Raw genomic sequence first — 21,019 nt, 5'->3', positions numbered from 1 at the left:
CGATTGCCTTGAACTTTTTCCATTAACACTCAACATTGTCAGCGTCGGAACAGAAATTTTCGTTTTGATCTGTTAGGTAGTCTGAAATCTGCCTTCTATTACTCTTACTAAACAGATACACCTCCCTCCCTTTTTTTATATTCCTATTAACTTCCATATTCAGGGATGCTGCAACGGCCTTATGATCACTGATTCCCTGTTCTGCACTTACAGAGTCGAAGAGTTCGGGTCTGTTTGTTATCAGTAGGTCCAAGATGCTATCTCCACGAGTCGGTTCTCTGTTTAATTTCTCGAGGGAATTTTCGGATAGTGCACTCAGTATAATGTCACTCGATGCTCTGTCTCTACTTCCCGTCCTAAACATCTGACCGTCCCAGTCTATATCTGGTAAATTGAAATCTCCACCTAATACTATAACATGCTGAGAAAATTTATGTGAAATGTATTCCAAATTTCTCTCAGTTGTTCTGCCACTAATGCTGCTGAGTCGGGAGGTCGGTAAAAGGAGCCAATTATTAACCTAGCTCGGTTGTTGAGTGTAACCTCCACCCATAATAATTCACAGGAAGTATCCACTTCTACTTCACTACACGATAAACTACTACTAACAGCAAGAAACACGCCACCACCGGTTGCATCCAATCTATCCTTTCTAAACACCGTCTGTGCCTTTGTAAAAATTTCGGCACAATTTATCTCTGGCTTCAGCCAGCTTTCTGTACCTATAACGATTTTCTATCAGCGCTTGAAGTTCCGGTACTTTACCAATGCAGCTTCGACAGTTTACAATTACAATACCGATTGCTGCTTGGTCCCCGCATGTCCTGACTTTGCCCCACACCCTTTGAGGCTGTTGCCCTTTCTGTACTTGCCCGAGGCCATCTAACCTAAAAAACCGCCCAGTCCACGCCACACAACCCCTGCTACCCGTGTAGCCGCTTGCTGCGTGTAGTGGACTCCTGACCCATCCAGCGCAACCCGAAACCCCACCACCCTATGGCGCAAGTTGAGGAATCTGCAGCCCGTACGGTCGCAGAACCGTCTCAGCCTCTGATTCAGACCCTCCACTCGGCTCTGTACCAAAGGTCTACAGTCAGTCCTGTCGACGATGCTGCAGATGGTGAGCTCTGCTTTCATCCCGCTAGCGAGACTGTCAGTCTTCACCAAATCAGATAGCCGCCGGAAGCCAGAGAGGATTTCCTCCGATCCATAGCGACACACATCATTGGTGCTGACATGAGCGACCAGCTGCAGGTGGGTGCACCCTGTACCCTTCATGGCATCCGGAAGGACCCTTTCCACATCTGGAATGACTCCCCCCGGTATGCACACGGAGTGCACATTGGTTTTCTTCCCCTCTCTTGCTGCCATATCCCTAAGGGGCCCAATTACGCGCCTGACGTTGGAGCTCCCAACTACCAGTAAGCCCACCCTCTGCGACCGCCCGGATCTTGCAGACTGAGGGGCAACCTCTGGAACAGGACTAGCAGCCCTGTCCGGCCGAAGACCAGTATGAGCCTGAGACAGAGCCTGAAACCGGTTCGAGAGGCCTTCCGTTCAGCCCTCTGGAATGTCTTTCGCCCCCTGCCACACTTCGAGACGACCTCCCACTCTACCACAGGTGGGGGGTCAGCCTCAATGTGGGCAGTATCCCGGGCAGCCACAGCCATAGTCCGATCGGGGGATGCCCATTGGCAACAGCCTCAAGCTGTGTGACCGAAGCCAACACTGCCTGAAGCTGGGAGCGAAGGGATACCAACTCAGCCTGCATCCGAACATAGCAGTTGCAGTCCCTATCCATGCTAAAAACTGTTGTGCAAAGAACGTCTGATCTAATCTACAGCCAGCCAGTGTGGCCGAGCGGTTCTAGGCGCTTCAGTCTGGAACCGCGCGACCGCTACGGTCGCAGGTTCGAATCCCACCTCGGGCATGGATGTGTGTGATGTCCTTAGGTTAGTTGGGTTTAAGTAGTTCTAAGTTCTAGGGGACTGATGACCTCAGCAGTTAAGTCCCATAGTGCTCAGAGCCATTTGAACCATTTGAACTAATCTACAGAGAGCACAAACAATTCGACACAAAAGTTAAACGGTTATTAAAATACAGGATTGCCTAGTAAATGCAGTAATGCTGCTGACACACTGCTCGGCGGCGGAAGGAGACTACGCGATGTTACACTATTCAGATACTAAAACGCGATTCTACAACTCTCAAATACTATAATACGCCAGAAATTTATGAATTAAACAATGCAAGTACCAAAAACACTCAAATAAATTAAGAATTAAACTATGTAACAAATAAGTGAGCTAAGAGTATACGACTTGCTGCTGGCAGCTGCTTATCCAACGGCGGCAGGGAGCAGACTGGCTGTCTCTTCATTTAAAACTCACTGAATCCCTCTGCTTATACTCCCATGCTACGACCCAACTGTAGCTCATTTTTCCCTCTCGTAAAACATTTCCATAGCAAGTCCTCAAATTTCCCGTGAATATACGGTGCTTCCTTTGAAGATGACCTTCGTTACTGCATTATACGTTTTATTTTTATAATAACTTTTTAAATTTAAAAACGGAGAAGAAGTGAACGCTTTTATAAATCGACCATCTTTCCATCTTTTTAAATGTGTCTAAAAACCCACATATATGTTTCATCTTTTCCAAATTTTCGTGTAAATTTATGTAGTTTAAATCCACTGAGCTAATAGGGGAACAGTTGTACGGTTGGCAATTAACTAGGCATCTGTGTAGAACGAGAGGGATGAAACAACGATCAAGACGAAAACGGTGGACATCGACAGATGCCAGAGAGGCGTCAAAAGGTACCACAACTAGCCAGCTGAAATACTGACCACCTACAAACGAAAGTAGAGCCAAACAAAATCGGTTGAAGACTCGACATTTCATGAAACAGGTACGAGAGAGCAGGGAAATTTCATGAGTTCTGCAATAAATTTCACCCAGTGGTAACGAATGCACTTACGCCGTCCTTGGTGGATCGAGTTTGGGAACTGCGTCTGTTTATGACATAGAAGATAAGTTGAAACTGTTACCTGTTTCACTTTTCATTTATCCACATGACGCCTTTAGGCGGCTTATGTCCTCGTCTTCAGGTGGATCAGCGTATCAAATCACGTTTTTACTTACTTAATGTAGTCGAATCAACAGACCTTGTCTTGCGCTGTTGCAGCACGACCAGTAAACCGACACACACGCGCAATAGTACGCTGTTACAAAACGATACTGAGGAGGAAACTGATACGGTTGCGACGTAAGCAGAATCAGAGTGCGATTCAACCAACGGATGTCTGATAAAACATTCCGGAAGTCGACTATTGCAGCGCAACAGCTGATGCAAACTTTACTTTGTAGCTAATACGTTTCCCCTTTCCAGGAGTTTATTCGTATCTGTTCCTTCAGAGGAAGCCGTCCGTTGCCGGCCGGTGCGGTCGAGCGGTTCTAGGCGCTATAGTCTGGAACCGCGCGACCCCTACGGTCGCAGGCTCGAATCCTGCTTCGGGCATGGATGTGTGTGATGTCCTTGGGTTGGTTAGGTTTAAGTAGTTCTAAGTTCTAGGGGACTGATGACCTCAGCAGTTAAGTGCCATAGTGCTCAGAGCCATTTCAACCATTTTTGAAGACGTCCGTGTTAAGTACGGGAAATGGTTTCTGCGAGATTTGAGAAGAACTAATGTACGCAGTGCGTGCTCGCGTCCCTTCTAAAGTCCAGGCGACAACTTTGAGTCAAACAAAAAGGCTACAATTTCTTCTAACAGGGAGGCCAAGATCTTTCAAAATGGTTCAAATGGCTCTGAGCACTATGCGACTTAACATCTGAGGTCATCAGTCCCCTAGAACTTAGAACTACTTAAAACTAACCACCCTAAGGACATCACACACATCCATGCCCGAGACAGGATTCGAAACTGCGACCGTAGCAGTCGCCCAGTTCCGGACTGAAGCGCCTATAACCGCTCGGCCACTGCGGCCGGCTGCAAAGATCTTTAATTGAAGTAATTCTGTCTTTGTACTCCAAAAAAACCTGAAAATATGGGGAGCACTTTATGTTCGGATATATTTTTAAAAAACCAACGCCAGTTACCACATACACTAAAACAGATAGTCCGTGCTCGAACCTGGGAAAACTGCACTAACCAATTTTTCTGAACAAAATTTTAAAAAAAGACCGCAAAGCAAAAATTTATCAAATCTAACTTGAACACCTTGTCGAACTTACACAAAACATTTTTCTGTTAGTCATGAACAATTTTCGCATTTATCAGTAATAACAGAAAACCCTTTGCATTTGATAATGATTAAGAACGTTCTGAGTACAAATTGACAAGAAAAGTTATATAGGCATATATTTATGATTTTATTTGTAGACTGTCCTTGCATCAAAAGTAACTCCTTTGGTTGTATAAAAGCTCATGAGTTACGCCATCGCTTAATTTTTACTTCATATAAAATGCAACATACTTTCTGTAAGGATATAAAATACAGAGTGGACTAACAGTGAATGATGTGTGGTTCTAACTATGTGCCAAACAAACAAAAGAAAAGAAAGATGTCGTCGGCTCCCATTTTATCTCTTCCACATTCATTTATAATTCTTTGGTTGCTTGGTTAATTTGGGTGTAGAGACCAAAGAGCGAGGTCATTGGTCCCATCGTATTAGGGAACCATCCTGGCGCTTGCCTGAAACAATTTAGGGAAATCACAGAAATCCTAAATCAGTATGGCCGGATATGGGTTTGAACTGTCGTCCTTCAGAATGTGATATGTTTCTATCCCTACTAATCCTGTGGTATCATATGTCGATACTACCTTACTGGTGTGAAACCAATTGAAATTCATCGACAGTTGAAGGAGACATGTGGTGATGGAGTTATGGATGTGTCGAAAGTGCGTTCGTGGGTGCGGCAGTTTAATGAAGGCAGAACATCGTGCGACAACAAACCGAAACAACCTCGGACTCGCACAAGCCGGTCTTACGACATGATCGAGAAAGTGGAGAGAATTGTATTGGGGGATCGCCGAATGACTGTTGAACAGATCGCCTCCAGAGTTGGCATTCCTGTGGGTTCTGTGCACACAATCCTGCAAGACGACCTGAAAATGCGAAAAGTGTCATCCAGGTGGGTGCCACGAATGCTGACGGACGACCACATGGCTGCCCGTGTGGCATGTTGCCAAGCAATGTTGACGCGCAACGACAGCATGAATGGGACTTTCTTTTCGTCGGTTGTGACAATGGATGAGACGTGGATGCCATTTTTCAATCCAGAAACAAAGCGCCAGTCAGCTCAATGGAAGCACACAGATTCACCGCCACCAAAAAAATTTCGGGTAACCGCCAGTGCTGAAAAAATGATGGTGTCCATTTTCTGGGACAGCCAGGGCGTAATCCTTACCCATTGCGTTCCAAAGGGCACTACGGTAACAGGTGCATCCTACGAAAATGTTTTGAAGAATAAATTCCTTCCTGCACTGCAACAAAATCGTCCGGGAAGGACTGCGCGTGTGCTGTTTCACCAAGACAACGCACCCGCACATCGAGCTAACGTTACGCAACAGTTACTTCGTGATAACAACTTTCAAGTGATTCCTCATGCTCCCTACTCACCTGACCTGGCTCCTAGTGACTTTTGGCTTTTTCCAACAATGAAAGACACTCTCCGTGGCCGCACATTCACCAGCCGTGCTGCTATTGACTCAGCGATTTTCCAGTGGTCAAAACAGACTCCTAAAGAAGCCTTCGCTGCTGCCATGGAATCATGGCGTCAGCGTTGTGAAAAATGTGTACGTCTGCAGGGCGATTACGTCGAGAAGTAACGCCAGTTTCATCGATTTCGGGTGAGTAGTAAATTAGAGAAAAAATCGGAGGCCTTAGAACTTGAATGCACCTCATAATTTACCAACAATACCGAACTATAGTTTTGGTAGAGCATAACTCTTCGTGGTACTCTCGTTACGCTAAGTTTGGCTTCGTTAAATTTTTGTTTGCCCACGAGGCTTTGGCTACGTTCGTATTTGCAGTGAAGCTTTCCTCGCATCCGTAGCAGCTTCCTGAGATGCAGTGTGTTCCCAGGACTTTTAACAAAGGTACTGACGTGGACGTTTGGGCGCAGACGCGGAGCGCCATGACGACGTCGGCGCTGCTGACGACGGCGGCGACGCTGCTGACGTCGGCGGCGGTGCTGCTGGCGACGGTGACGCCGCAGGCGCGGGCCTCGTCCACCAAGGGCGTGCGCAAGGCGTTCTCGTGGCAGGCGGTCAGCTGGACGTGGCCCGAGCAGCCGGCCGCCGCCGACGCCTTGCGGGCCGGCTACACGCCGCACACCAACCTGCCGCACGGCCTCGAGGTGTGGCGCGACCGCCTCTTCCTGACCGTGCCGCGCCGCAAGGCCGGCGTGCCCGCCACGCTGGGATACGTCACCGTACACAGTGAGTGGCACCTCCGCTGCCCCCCACTCACCTACAGGGTTTTACTGCTGTCGATGTCTTAACTGAAACACGTTATTGCACGGTTATACGAGAGGGGACCCAAAAGAAATCGGATTGTTGTCATAAGAAATTTATTGATGAACCTTTTTACAAAATTACTTCAATCACATTCAAAATACTCTCCATTACATGCGATGCACTTGTCAAGTATTTTCCCACTGTTGGAAGCATGTTTGGAACTCTTTGATATTGTCCAGCGCCCTTTGCGAAGCTGTTTTTACCACCTCCACATCGTCATAACGCTCCCCTTTTAGCGTTTTTTTCATTCGTGGAAATAGGAAAAAGTCACACGCGGCTAGGTCCGGCGAATACGGAGCGTGGGGAACGACAGACCACCTCTGAGATGCCAAATAGTGGGTCACTCGTAAGGCCGTGTGTGCTGGAGCGTTGTCGTGATGCAGAAACCAGTCACCTGATCGCCAAAGTTCCGGGCGTTTCCTCCTCACATCCTCTCGCCGACGCCTTAAAACATCCAAGTAAAAGTGCTGGTTAACAGTCTGGCCAGGGGGTACGAATTCCCGATGCACAATTCCACGAACATCAAAAAAGACAATGATCATCGTCTTCACATTTGACCTCACTTGCCTTGCTTTTTTTTGGTCTGGGAGAGTTGGGAGTCCTCCACTGGCTTGACGCTTGCTTGGTTTCTGGGTCATACCCGTAACACCAACTCTCATCCCCTGTAATGACTTTGTTCAAGAAGTTTGGATCACGCGCAATCTCTGTTTTCAAGTCCTGACACACATTCATGCGGATGGTTTTTTGCTCCTGTGTGAGAAGGCGCGGAACAAATTTAGCACCAACACGTCTCATGTGCAAATCCTAACTCAAAATCCGCTGGCACGAACTCCAACCGATTCCTGTCTCTGCTGAAATTTGGTCGATCTTTTGGCGGACCTTTTCAATGTTTTCCTCATTTCGCAATGTTGAAGGGCGTCGAGAACGAGCTTGGTCTTCAACACACATCTCACCACGTTTAAAGCACCCAAACCACTCGAAAACCTGTGTGCGGCTCATTGAGTCCTTCTGGAAGCTTCCTGAAGCATTTGGTGTGTCTCCGTTGCAGTTTTTTTAAGCAGGAAACAAATTTCACACCCACTCTTTGTTCTTTTAAAATTGCCATAACGACATCACAGAGATAACCCGCCAACAGTCAGAGAAACACAATACCACACTTCCACGTTCAGCTCTACACTGACGCCATCTGCACAGCTGTTTCATGAAGGTCTCTACTAACACCATCTAGCGTGAGAACTCTGCACTACGTTTACGAGTGGCAGCGCCCTCGGAATCCGGTTTCTTTTGGGTCCCCCCTCGTACTTTCTTATGTCTTTCGAAAACTCTTTGGTGCGGTTCTCACTGAGGCAATACGATACGCTTTTTTTTTTCTTTAGAATGAGATTTTCACTCACCAGCGGAGTGCTCGCTGATATGAAATTTCCTGGCAGATTAAAACTGTGTGCCGGACCGAGACTCGAACTCGGGACCTTTGCCTTTCGCAGGCAAATGCTATACCAACTGAGCTACCTAAGCACGACTCACGCCCCGTCCTCACAGCTTCTGTAAGGTTTGGAACGTAGGAGGCGAAGTACTGGCAGAAGTAAAGCTGTGAGGACGGGGCGTGAGTCGTGCTTGGGTAGCTCAGTTGCCAGAGCACTTGCCCGCGAGAGGCAAAGGTCCCGAGTTCGAGTCTCGGTCCGGCAAACAGTTTTAATCTGCCAGGAAGTTTCGCGTTTTTTTTTCTTTATTGGTAATTTCACACCTGATACAGGAAGGCCAGCAGCGGCACATTACGCCACTTTTAGGCCACAGAGAAAACTAATGAGACAAAAGAAGACAAGCACGGAACAGACAGGGTCGACATACAAACGTAGACATACAAAAGTAAAACACACGGAGCCGTTTACGGGCGCAGAGTCCAAAATAAAAATGTTCAGACATGTGGGCACGCACAGTGAGGACAGATGGCACACGCGAACGTTGGAGCACAAACGAGTAACACTGGAACACTTGAACACGAATACGACGACACACACACACACACACACACACATACAAACACTAGGCGATGATCTCCGGCGCGCCAAAGTTCACTATACGTGTCCGGGGACCTGCCAAATAGGGAAAGAAGGGGGAGGTGGGAGGGGGGAGGAGGGAGAGGGGAGTGTGTAGATGCCAGTGGCAGTGGAGAAGGGAGGGGGAGGAGAGAAGGTAGGGGGGGTTGGGGAAGCCCAGGGGAGGAGGGAGGGAGGAAGGGAGAGAAAGGAGAGAGGGTGCCCTCAGGAGAAAAACACAGGGTGGAGAAGAGGAGGATCAAAGTTGGGAGGAGGGATAGATGGGGGGGGGGATGAGGGCATCATCAGGGAGGGGGAGTTGCTGGAAGCCACCTTGGGCGAGGGTATGGAGAGTGGAGAGATGGAGAGCAGGTGGGATGTGGGAATGAAGGCGCGGCAGCGGACGGGGTTGGGAGAGGATGGGAGAGACAAGCGGGTGATGGGGATTAAGTTTGCAGGAGGTGTAGAGGATCCGTATCCGTTCGAGGAAAAGAAGGAGGTGCGGGAACGGAATAAGGTCATAGAGGATCCGCGTGGGATAGGTGAGGCGGAGCGCTTGGCGTTCTAGGATTTGAAGGGATTTGAAAAGAGGTAGGAGGGGCGGAGATCCAGGCGGGATGAGCGTAGCACAGAATAGGGCGGATAAGGGATTTATAGGTGTGGAGGATGGTGGAGGGGTCCAGACCCCACGTGCGGCCAGAAAAGAGCTTGAGGAGACGGAGTCGGGAGCGTCCCTTGGCTTGGATTGTCTGGAGATGGCAGTCCAGGAGAGACGATGGTCAAGGGTGAAACGATATGCGATGCTACTCGCGATATGACGCAGAAGCAACCCGCATTGGTAGAGACCACAGGAACACAACTGACACGATTAAAGGCGGATCGACGTGGTGACGGTCGAAACTTCACGAAAATGTTTTATTACGTAAGTCGAATGTATACAGGGTGGTCCATTGATAGTGACCAGGCCAAATATCTCTCGAAATAAGCATCAAACGAGAAAACTACAAAGAACGAAACTCGTCTAACTTGAAGGGGGAAACCAGATGGTGCTATGGTTGGCCCGCTAGATGGCGCTGCCATTGGTCAAACGGATATCAACTGCGTTTTTTTAAATAGGGACCCCCATTTTTTATTACATATGCGTGTAGTACGTAAAGAAATGTGAATGTTTTAGTTGGACCACTTTTTTTCGCTTTGTGATACATGGCGCTGTAATAGTCACAAACGTATAAGTACATGGTATCACGTAACATTCCGCCAGTTCGGACGGTAGTTGCTTCGTGATGCATTACGCGTGTTAAAATGGACCGTTTACCAATCGCAGCAAGGTCGATATCGTGTAGTGATCAAAATGCCCAACGGGCGTGTGCTATGTATGCTGCTCGATATCCTGGACGCCATCATTCGAGTGTCCGGACCGTTCGTCGGATAGTTACGTTATTTAAGGAAACAGGAAGTGTTCAGCCACATGCGAAACGTCAAACACGACCTGCAACAAATGATGATGCCCATGTAGGTGTTTTAGCTGCTGTCGCGGCTAATCCGCACATCAGTAGCAGACAAATTGCGCGAGAATCGCGAATCTCACAAACGTCGGTGTTGAGAATGCTACATCAACATCGATTGCATCCGTACCATATTTCTATGCACCAGGAATTGCATGGCGACGACTTAGAACGCCGTGTATTGTTTTGCCACTGGGCACAAGAGAAATTACGGGACCATGACAGATTTTTTGCACGCGTTCTACTTAGCGACGAAGCGTCATTCACCAACAGCGGTAACGTAAACAGGCATAATATGCACTATTGCGCAACCGAAAATCCACGATGGCTGCGACAAGTGCAACATCAGCGACCTTGGCGGGATAATGTATGGTGCGGCATTGTGGAAGGAAGGATAATTGGACCCCATTTTATCGATGGCAATCTAAATGGTGCAATGTATGCTGATTTCCTACGTAATGTTCTACCGAAGTTACTACAAGATATTTCACTGCATGACAGAATAGCGATGTACTTCCAACATAATGGATGTCCGGCATGTAGCTCACGTGATGTTGAAGTGGTATTGAATAGCCATTTCATGACAGGTGGATCGGTCGTCGAAACACAATACCATGGCCCGCACGTTCACCGGATCTGTGGGGAACGTTAAAGGATATTTGCCATCGTGATCCACCGACAACGCCTGACAACATGCGTCAGCGCATTGTCAATGCATGTGCGACCATTACGGAAGGCGAACTACTCGCTGTTGAGAGGAATGTCGTTACACGTATTGCCAAATGCAACTGAGGCTGATAGACATCATTTTGAGCATTTATTGCATTAATGTGATATTTACAGGCAATCACGCTGTAACAGCATGCGTTCTCAGAATTGATAAGTTGACAAAGTTACATGCATCACATTGGAACAACCGAAATAATTTTAATTTAAAACCCTACCTGTTACCAATTGTTCGTCGACATTCGTGAGCCATATGATTGTGACTATTACAGCGCCATCTATCACAAAGCGAAAAAAGTGGTCCAACTAAAACATTCATATTTCTTTACGTACTACACGAATATGTAATAAAAAATGGGGGTTCCTATTTAAATAAATGCAGCTGATATACGTTTGGCCTGTGGCAGCGCCATCTAGCGGGCCAACCACAGCGCCATCTGGTTTCCCCCTTCAAGCTAGACAAGTTTCGTTCTTTGTAGTTTTTACGTTTGACGCTTATTTCGTGAGATATTTGGCCTGGTCACGATCAATGGATCACCATGCATACATTGAGGAAGTATTCCCCAAAATATTATGAGAGGATTTCAAAAAGTAACAATTCTATGAGCGTTTGAAGCCGAGATTGCACGGCCCCTGGTAGACGCTCAGTATTATGGAAAATATTCGTGATAATTTCGACTCTGCTGAGAATATGACACACTACTTCACAAAAATTTATCGGATTATATTCGTCAACATTCCTTCTGTCCTGCTTGCGAGCAATCCTCGTGCATCTGGCAGCGCGCTAAAGCAACCGGTGAACTGGTAAGTTATAAACACAAAACGCCATTGCTACAAGTCGTTGTCGATGCTATCACCCCTATTTATACCGATCTGAGTAAACCTGATTTGATGGAGCGTTGTTTTGGCAGTTTTACGCAAAATGTGAACTAAAGTTTCAGTGGTCTCATTTAGACATACGCTCCAAACATAACATCCAGCCGAAGCAAAACTGTCAACATTGTTTCAATTTTGGCCGAATGTCTATTCAGTGTGGACCATACTGCCTTAATTCACGTGGCAAATGCCCTTCAGATCAAAATCGGCAATGAAATGCGCCGATTCTATGAAGATAGAGACGCCAGTGGCGATGATCTCAGTGACGAAAGGCGCCTTGAGGACGAAAATGAGGGCTTGTCAGGTCAAAGGAGCAGAAAGCGGCCATTCACTAGTAGGGGCGATAGTTATCATGGATCAGGCATCGATAATATCCCATGAGCTTCAAGTTTTGTCCCATTTTATATGATAAATCCAGGTCAAACTGTGAACGCGTTTTTATCAAAATCACGTTTTCCGGAATGTTTGTCATTGCCCTCGCTACAGTTTTCATCCGATTTTAATCATTTTTGGTCTCTATTAAAGCAGACAATTCTCTTCAGTTCACCGCAGCCGATTTTCTATGCTCATACTGAAATTTCTATAATTTCGTTTTTTTCGTTTTTTTGTTTGCAAAGTCCTACGATGAATTAAAATTGCATCTGTAAGTATCAGGGTGATATGTTAATTTCACGTTATAGCGACAACCGTCGATCTACTCATTTCAGAGCTGCGATGGGAAACTCCTAATTACACAGTGAAGATATTAATATTTTTCAATAAAAATACCAATAGAAAGTTCAACTTATGCTTTACTCATTGCATCAAACCCCATTTGTCAACTACATTCCACTACGGAGGAAAAAAAAAAGCCCTAAATTTGAGCAATATTTTCATTCGTCACCCTGTGTTCCTTCCCCCTTGGTAACTTCAAAAAAATCGATATTTTATTTTTCATCTTAAATTGATATTTAGAGCTTTTTGAACGAAATGGTGGTTAAAATTATTGAAATGGACACGAGGAAGTTTTTTAAAAATGAATTTAAAGACCTTGTTTCAGCTGCTTTCACACTTCAATGTCATCATTAGATTCTTGCTCGAGAAGCGTATACTATACAGTTCTTTTGCAAGCTAACACTACTATTAGAAGATACGCTTTGCGATGTTCTTATGTTTGCCTTGTATATATTTGGCTTTCGAGCGTTGTTTCTCTTACAGACTTTCCTGTAGTTCGAGTTCCTATTGTCAGAGTTATATGCCTGTAATTCATTTTAATGTGGGGCAGTTAGGAGGCGTGAAGTTCTACAATTGCCAGGAATATATTCTGCGCTTAATATAAGATAATCATTCTTACCAGTTGAGAGTGACCGAAGCTGAGAAGTGAGTCCTTGAGGCAAATGAAGATGCCAGAATCACGAGGAGAAACAAGAAATAGATAAGATGAGGAACATGTAAACCATGAAAATTGGGCAACTGGAATATATTAGAGACAACAAAGGTCAGTCATAGGTCAAACATAACTTTGAACTGAATTTCTCGAGAGTTAAATTTCGTGGTATGTTTATTCTATGCACAAAATACCTATTTGAACTAAAGGCACTATTTGGAGGAAAGTGGACTACAAACATTAACCGTGCTATCAACATGAAGGAAACTACATACTGATTAATTACAAAGAGTAACCTTAGTTTGGATTACCAGATGTAAATATTTCTATAATAAAAACTTGTGGTTGAAACGACATGATTGTAGTCAGCTTTTAAGATAGATATGTTGTTTTTGTGTACCTACGGTTTCAAGCGTCTAAGTAAGTCAGTTCTTCAGTGCACAGATTCCAAGTGTGGGGCCTGTACATAAAAATGTATTTAACTGATCTTCACAAAAAATTGTAATACAAAAAGCTCAGCGCCAGAACTAATGTGATTAATATAAATCAAGATGTTCAGCAAGAAACACGCCTAATTTCCCACAATTTTGATGCTACTTAGAGTTCACATTTCTTAGTAACAGCTGTATAATGTTTATGAAAATTATTGGTATTTTTCCAAGCATTTACATCGTAGTTACCGTAACTGGTTCACACTGGGACGACAGCGATGTAACATCAATACAGTTCTCAGCGTATGGCCCAGAGCGAAACGGAGTGTAAGTTTCTCCGCGCAACTGCATCGTATGATACAGGAGGATAGAAACTTCAAGTCATCTGATGTGGTTCAAAATAGTTTTATGTGGATGAAGCAACGGTACAACCGTCTCTGTAGTTATTTTCTATGTAAAAGTTTACTTCTCGCGTAAAAACTTAAGGAACTACTGTTTTGGGATTCACATTTGCTCTTCGAGATGCAATATTTCCATTCTGAGGGAATTATTCGAAAAAAAGTTAGATTCTTTGGCATCTGAATTCTGATAACAGAGTTTGATAATGAACTGGTTCTCTTTTCCTACAGCTCATATTTGTTGATAATTCTAAATTAAGTAAAACACAGCACATATTTTGAAAACCTTGCAATAAGAAATGTAGTCACCCTCCAGTTTACATCTGATCAAATTTGGACCATAAAATGTTGCATAACAAATGTAGCTAGCATATAAAATTGCTTTAACGCTGTAAGGAGAGCCATAGCTCGAATAGATACGTCAAATACATGGAAACTGTTCAAGAAGAGACTGGTAGCAATGCGCCGCACACGAAGCTATCGCCAACTGCTGTGTCTTGTTGCTTGGTATCGCTCCCGTGGCAACCCGAATGTCGTAAGGATAAGCATTGCGCCACGCGCGTGACGTAGCATATCACATACAGTATCGCCTCAGTGACATCTGCGTCTTACCGAGTGAGGTGGCACACGGGATTCGCATATGGGAGGACGGAGGTTCGATTCCACATCCAGCATCTAGATTTCGGTTTTCCGTGATTTCTCTAAATTGCTCAGCGAAATGTGGTTAAGATGAAATACAAGGCGACCAAAATCTGCTATTGGGGTTGAAATATCATCAAGTGGAGCTCTCATGCCTTGCTTCGTCGTCCAACAAGATAGGCCAACGCTACAGAGACAAAGTATGTTTCGTCTTAGCATATTTTACACAAGACGGTCAGCTACACTCCTTGAAATGAAACTACAGTATATACTAATATATAGTGTATGTGGAGCTTAGAAAAGTATTTCAAATGTGTCAATGAACACATTTTTAAGTGAATAGCTTTTGTGAGAAAAGGAAACGATCGAAAGATTTGATAGTATGATGGAAACTGGCATGAGACCGCTATTTTACAATGTTTAAAATACAATAGCCGACTCTGGTCGCACTCCCCTTCAGTTTTCACACATATCTCGGGTACTTTTGCCAAAATTATAATCTTCAAAATTAAAGAGGGTTATATCTTCTTTTCAATAGCGTTCATTAAAAACGTGATTCGCTGCGTTTTTTTTTTTTTAAACAAAAGGGTACTTGCTTCAAAATATCGATTGATACAAGAGTACTACTTACCCCCTCTGCCTATTATCGTTTGATATAAACCTCATTCCCATATCTTGAACATTTCACCGAATATAAGCCTTACATTGTATACTGAAATAATCACAATTCTTTAAAAAATCCTGCACGTTTTCTTTTTGACAACCCACTTCATTATTCTTAGTATTCGTCATTTATTTTTAATTATCAGCTTTCATAACTTGCTCTTCCCCACAACCGCTTGCCATACCGTACACATCTCGTACAGGGCTTTAAAAAAAGTCTCACATATCCTACAGGAGACAGTGTGGGTCAAAACTAGAAGACTGACTGAAAATGACTTGCAAGTTCGTAGCGCCCTCCATCGGTAATGCTGGAATTCAATATGGTGTTGGCCCACTCTTACCATTGATGACAGCTTCCACTCTCCTAGGCATACGTTCAATCAGGTGCTGGATGCTTTCTTGGGATATGGCAGCCCATTCTTCATGGAGTGCTATACTGATGTTGGTCGGTGAGGCCTGGCACGAAGTTGGCGTTCCAAAACATCCCAGAGGCGTTCTTTAGGATTCAGGTCAGGACTCTCTGCAGGCCAGTCCATTACAGGAATGTTATTGTCTTGTAGCCACTCCGCCAACGACCGTGCACTAGGAACAGGTGCTCGATTGTGTTGAAAAATGCAGTTGCCATCCCCGAATTGATCTTCAACAGCGGGAAGCAAGAAGGTGCTTTAAACATCAATGTAGGCCTGCGCTATGATAGTGCCACGCAAAACAAGAGGTGCAAGCCCCCGCCATGAAAAACACGACCACACCATAACACCACCACCTCCGAATTTTACTGTTGGCACTACACACACTGGCAGATGACGTTCACCGGGCATTCGCCATACCCACACCTTGCCATCGGATCGCCACATTGTGCACCGTGTTTTCTCACTCCACACAACGTTTTTCTACTGTTCAATAGTCCAACGTTTACGCTCCTTACACTAAGCGAGGCGTCGTTTTGCATTTAACGGCGTGATGTATGGCTTATGAGCAGCCGCTCGACTATGAAATCCAAGTTTCCTCACCTCCCGCCTAACTGTCATAGTACTTGCAGTGGATCCTGATGCAGTTTGGAATTTCTGTGTGATGGTCTGGATAGATGTTTGTCTATTACACATTACGACCCTTTTCAACTGTCGCCTGTCTCTGTCAGTCAACAGACGAGGTCTGAATGTACTCTTTTGTGCTGTACGTGTCCCTTCACGTTTCCACTTCACTACCACATTGGAAACAGTGGACCTAGGGATGTTTTGGAGTGAGGAAATCTCGGGTACAGACGTATAACACAAGTGACACCCAAAAACCTGACTACATTCGAAGTCCGTGAGTTCCGCGGAGCGCCCCGTTCTGCTCTCTCGCCATGTTTAATGACTACTGATGGCACTGATATGGAGTACAGGGCAATAGGTGGCAGCACAATACACCTAATATGAAAAACGTATGTTTCTGGGGGTGTCCGGATGTCTTTGATCACATTGTGTCTATCCGGAAACCAATACCTGTTGAGATATGGGCCGTTTTACTTGTAAAGATTAGTGTCTAGTAATCGGTATATGCGTAGCATATTATGACACTGTAGTATGCAAGTGTGAGCAGATACAAGTCCTCGACTAATCATGGAGGTCAGGCAATTGGATCGGTTCAGTAGCGACGCACGGGCAGGAATCGTCGCTGGCAGAAGCAGAGGGCCACACACTTCACCACACGGCCTAATGTCGGTCCCTTGTCGCCGATATCTGTGCAATGAATTACCAGCGCTATTGTACAGCGATACCCATGCAGAAAGACGACGATTATCGTCTATATGGGTTTCCCTTTTACCTGACCTGAATCCGCTGGATTTCTAGCTGTGAGGACATTGGTGTATGCGCAACGCATAGACAATGTGCTGCAGTTACAGGAGCGCGTAACCACTGTACACGACACGGTACAATGGATGCAGGTGTTCTTGGAACAATGGGTGATTCTGTGCAAAAAAGGGCGGAAGGATCTGTCAGGATGTGTGGCAACCCCAAGCAGCACTGTCTATAATATCTACTTCTATGCAACAGAAAAGAGCAAACTGCTCCGTATCACAATAGGTATTGTGTTCCGAACATATCATTACCGGATCCTTTCTTCTAGTTTTGAATAGCGCCTCCCGCATGGATATATGATACCTCTTTATAAATACCTCTTAGTATTCAGAATGAATTTTTCACTCTGCAATGGGATATGCACTGATTTGAAACTTCATCGTCATCATCTCCTTTCAAGGATTAGGTGCTGTAGTCACCTGCTCCGGTCTCCGTCATCCATCCATCCATCTGCTATCGATTGTCTACCCAGTTCTCACTTTGCAGCCAGCCGATAATTCACTATCTGTTTTCGCATTCCATTTTCTATCATTCTAGGAACATCGTCCTTCTATTTGATTTTGCATTGAGGTGAAAAAAGTAATGAGATAGCGATATGCAGATATCCAGATGGCGATGTATCGCGTACAATGGGTGTAAAGAGGACATTGCATTGACGGACTCGAGTGATTCATGTGGAAAGGTTTCCTATGTGATTGTGGCTGCGGGAATTAATAGACTTTGAACGCGGAATGGTAGTCGGAGCAAGACGCATGGGGCATTCCATCTCGGAAATTGTTAGGGAATTCAATATTCCGAGATCTACAGTGTAAAGTGTGTGCCGAGAATACGAAATTTCAGGCATTACTTCTCACGAGGGGCAATGCAGTGACCAACGGCCTTCAATTAAAAACTGAGAACAGCGGCATTTGGGTAGAGATGTCTGTGCTAAGAGACAAGCGACACTGTGGGAAATAATCGCAGAAATCAATGTGGGACGTACGAAGAATGTATCCGTGAGGACAGTGCGTTGAAATTTGGCGTTAATAGGCTATGGTAGCATACAACCGACGCAAGTGCCTTTTCTAGCAGCACGACATCGCCTGCAACGCCTCTCTTGGGCACGTAACGATATCGGTTAGATCCTAGACGACTGGAAAACGGTGGCCTGGTCACATGAGTCCCGATTTAATTTGGTAAGAACTGATGGTAGGGTTGGAGTGTGGTGCAGACCCCACCAAGCCATTGACCCAAGTTGTCAAGAAGGAACTGTTTTACGTGGAATGGTCTAGGTCTTCTGCTCCAACTGAACTTATCAATGGTCATTTGCAGCCATTGATGGACTTCATGACCCAAACAGCTATGGAATTTCTGATAGATGACAGCCGGCCGGAGTGGTGGTGCGGTTCTAGGCGCTACAGTCTGGAACCGAGTGACAGCTATGGTCGCAGGTTCGAATCCTGTCTCGGGCATGGATGTGTGTGATGTCCTTAGGTTAGTTAGGTTTAATTAGCTCTAAGTTCTAGGCGACTGATGACCTCAGAAGTTAAGTCGCATAGTGCTCAGAGCCATTTGAACCATAGATGACAGTGTGCCAAGTAAGTGGACCACAATTGTTCGGAACTGGTTTGAAGATCGTTCTGGGCAATCTGAGGAAATGCTATGACCATCCAGATCGCCCGACAAAAATCCCATCAAACATTTGCGAGAGATAATCGAGAGGTTAGTTCGTGCACAAAATCCTGCACCGGTAACACTTTCGCAATTATGGACGACTATAGTATGTGTAAATATTTCTGCAGGGGGCATCCAATGAATTTTTGAGACCCTGCCACATCGAGATGCTGCAGTACGTCGAGAAAAAGGAGGTCCGACGCAATATTAGGAGTTATCCCACGGCTCGTGATTTTTCTTTTTTGTTACTGCCGTGATTTGGAACCATGCACAGGAGTAGGTACAACTATAACTTCATAAAATTTCATTCGTGTTTCCTGTCTTGTTACCTTCCCCTAAGTTCTTCTAAGTGTTCCAGATATAGCTTGGTATTTATCAACCGTCTCCTGAATGTCTTTTTTCATAGTTAAAACTTATATCACACCCTGGACAATTGAAGTGGGAAACTTTTTGTAAAATTTTATCATTTATTATTATTATTTGGAATCAAACTGGATTCTTTTCTGTGAAAGACATTATCAAAATGGTTCAGATGGCTCTAATCACTATGGGACATAACATCTGAGGTCATCAGTCCGCTAGACTTAGAACTACTGAAACTTAACTAACCTACGGACATTACACACATCCATGCCCGAGGCAGGGTTAGAACCTGCGACTGTAGCAGCAGCGTGGTTTCGGACTGAAGCGCCTAGAACCACTCGATCACAGCGGCCGGCGCCATTGTCTTTGTCGTATTTGTAGAGTCAGTAAAGTTATAATACATCGTGTTTTGGCTGAATCGATATACTGCACCTGGTAGAATCAAAGCTGCATCCCGGACCGGGAGTTGAACCTGAGTCTTTGACTTTCGTGGGCAAGTGCTCTGCCTACCGAACTATCCATGCAGTACCCGACCTCTCAGCGTTACTTTCGCCAGTACCTCATCTTCAAGCTTCCTCACTTCAGAGAAGCTCTTCCGCTTGCCTGGCGGGACTAGCACTTCTAGAAGAAAGGATATTGTGGAGATATGGCTTGCCCACAGTCTGGGATTGTTTGCTATTTTACAGTGAACTTCTGTGAAGTTTGGAGTGTAGGAGATGAGTTAGTGGTGGTAGTAAGGCTGTGCTTGGATAGCTCAGTCGGTAAGAGCATTTGGCCGAGAAAGGGAACGGTCCAAAGTTCTAGTCTCAGTCCGGCAAACAGTTTAAATCTGCCTAGATGTTTCACCCTTTAATATTGTTTGCGTTTTGCAGTTGTCCATGTAGAAAATGTGCAGTAGTACTACGAGGGTCACTGCAAAAGAATGCACACTATTTTGTTAAAATACAGTTTTCATTCTGCATGTGCGAAAGTTTTACAGTGTGTAGATAGATCCTTCTCGCTTGTTTTCAAGCTTAGTTCAACCTGTTCCCGTGGGTGGCGCCATCACAAACGAGACAGTGGGAAACATCCACAAGAGGTTGAAGGAGGTGTATGGAGATGCCGCTGTCGATTGCAGTACAGTTAGTCGGTGGGCAACCAGGTCACGTGATGAAAACTGGCACGGCAATATTCAGGATTGTCCTCGCAGCGGCAGGCCTCGTACTGCACACACTCCAGACAATGTGCAGAGAGTTAAGGAATTGGTGACTGCTAACAGACGCGTCACAGTGAACGAATTGTCGCGCTACGTTGGGATAGGGGAAGGAAGTGTTTGCAGAATACTGAAAATGTTGGCGTTAAAAAAAGTTTGTGCCAGGTGGGTTCCCAGGATGTTGACAGTGGCTCAAAAAGAAACAAGAAAAACTGTATGCAGTGGACTTTTGGAACAGTACGAGAATGGGGGAGAGGAATTTCTTGGAAGAATTGTGACAGGTGATGAAACATGGCTCCATCATTTTTCACTAGAGACGAAGAGGCAATCAATGGAGTGGCATCATGCAAATTCACCCAAGAAAAAAAAATTCAAAACCACACCTTCTGCTGCAAAAGTTATGGCTACGGTGTTTTTCGATTCCGAAGGACTCTTGCTTGTGGACATCATGCCAAGTGGAGCCACCATAAATTCTGATGCATATGTGACGACACTGAAGAAACGTCACGCTCGACTGAGTAGTGTTCGACCACATCGGCAATAGCAGGATGTTTTGCTGTTGCACGACAGTGCACGGCCACATGTCAGTCAAAAAACCATGGAAGCGATCATAAAACTCAGATGGACAACACTAAACACCCGCCTTACAGTCCTGGCCTGGCTCCATCTGACGTATTACCTTTTTGGGAAACTGAAAGACTCTTCGTGGAACAAGATTTGAAGATGATAACTCCCATGTGCACACTGCCAAACAGTGGCTACAACAGGTTGGTCCAGAATTTTACCAGTCGGGTATACAGGCGCTGGTT

At 45.3% G+C, this 21,019-nt stretch overlaps 1 protein-coding gene across 1 annotated transcript in view; it reads left to right on the top strand.

Annotated features, from left to right (window-relative positions):
* Window positions 1–21,019, top strand: part of LOC124771027 (L-dopachrome tautomerase yellow-f2-like) — a 128,875-nt gene that overhangs the window by 70,812 nt on the left and 37,044 nt on the right. Inside the window, exon 2 of the mRNA XM_047249268.1 lies at window positions 6,128–6,443. Within this exon, the coding sequence (XP_047105224.1) occupies window positions 6,128–6,443 (316 nt within the window). The remainder of the gene's footprint in view (window positions 1–6,127; window positions 6,444–21,019) is intronic.

This window comes from Schistocerca piceifrons, unplaced genomic scaffold, assembly GCF_021461385.2.
Source record: "Schistocerca piceifrons isolate TAMUIC-IGC-003096 unplaced genomic scaffold, iqSchPice1.1 HiC_scaffold_866, whole genome shotgun sequence".
Lineage (NCBI taxonomy): Eukaryota > Metazoa > Arthropoda > Insecta > Orthoptera > Acrididae > Schistocerca > Schistocerca piceifrons.
This window is presented reverse-complemented; position numbering and strand designations above follow the sequence as displayed.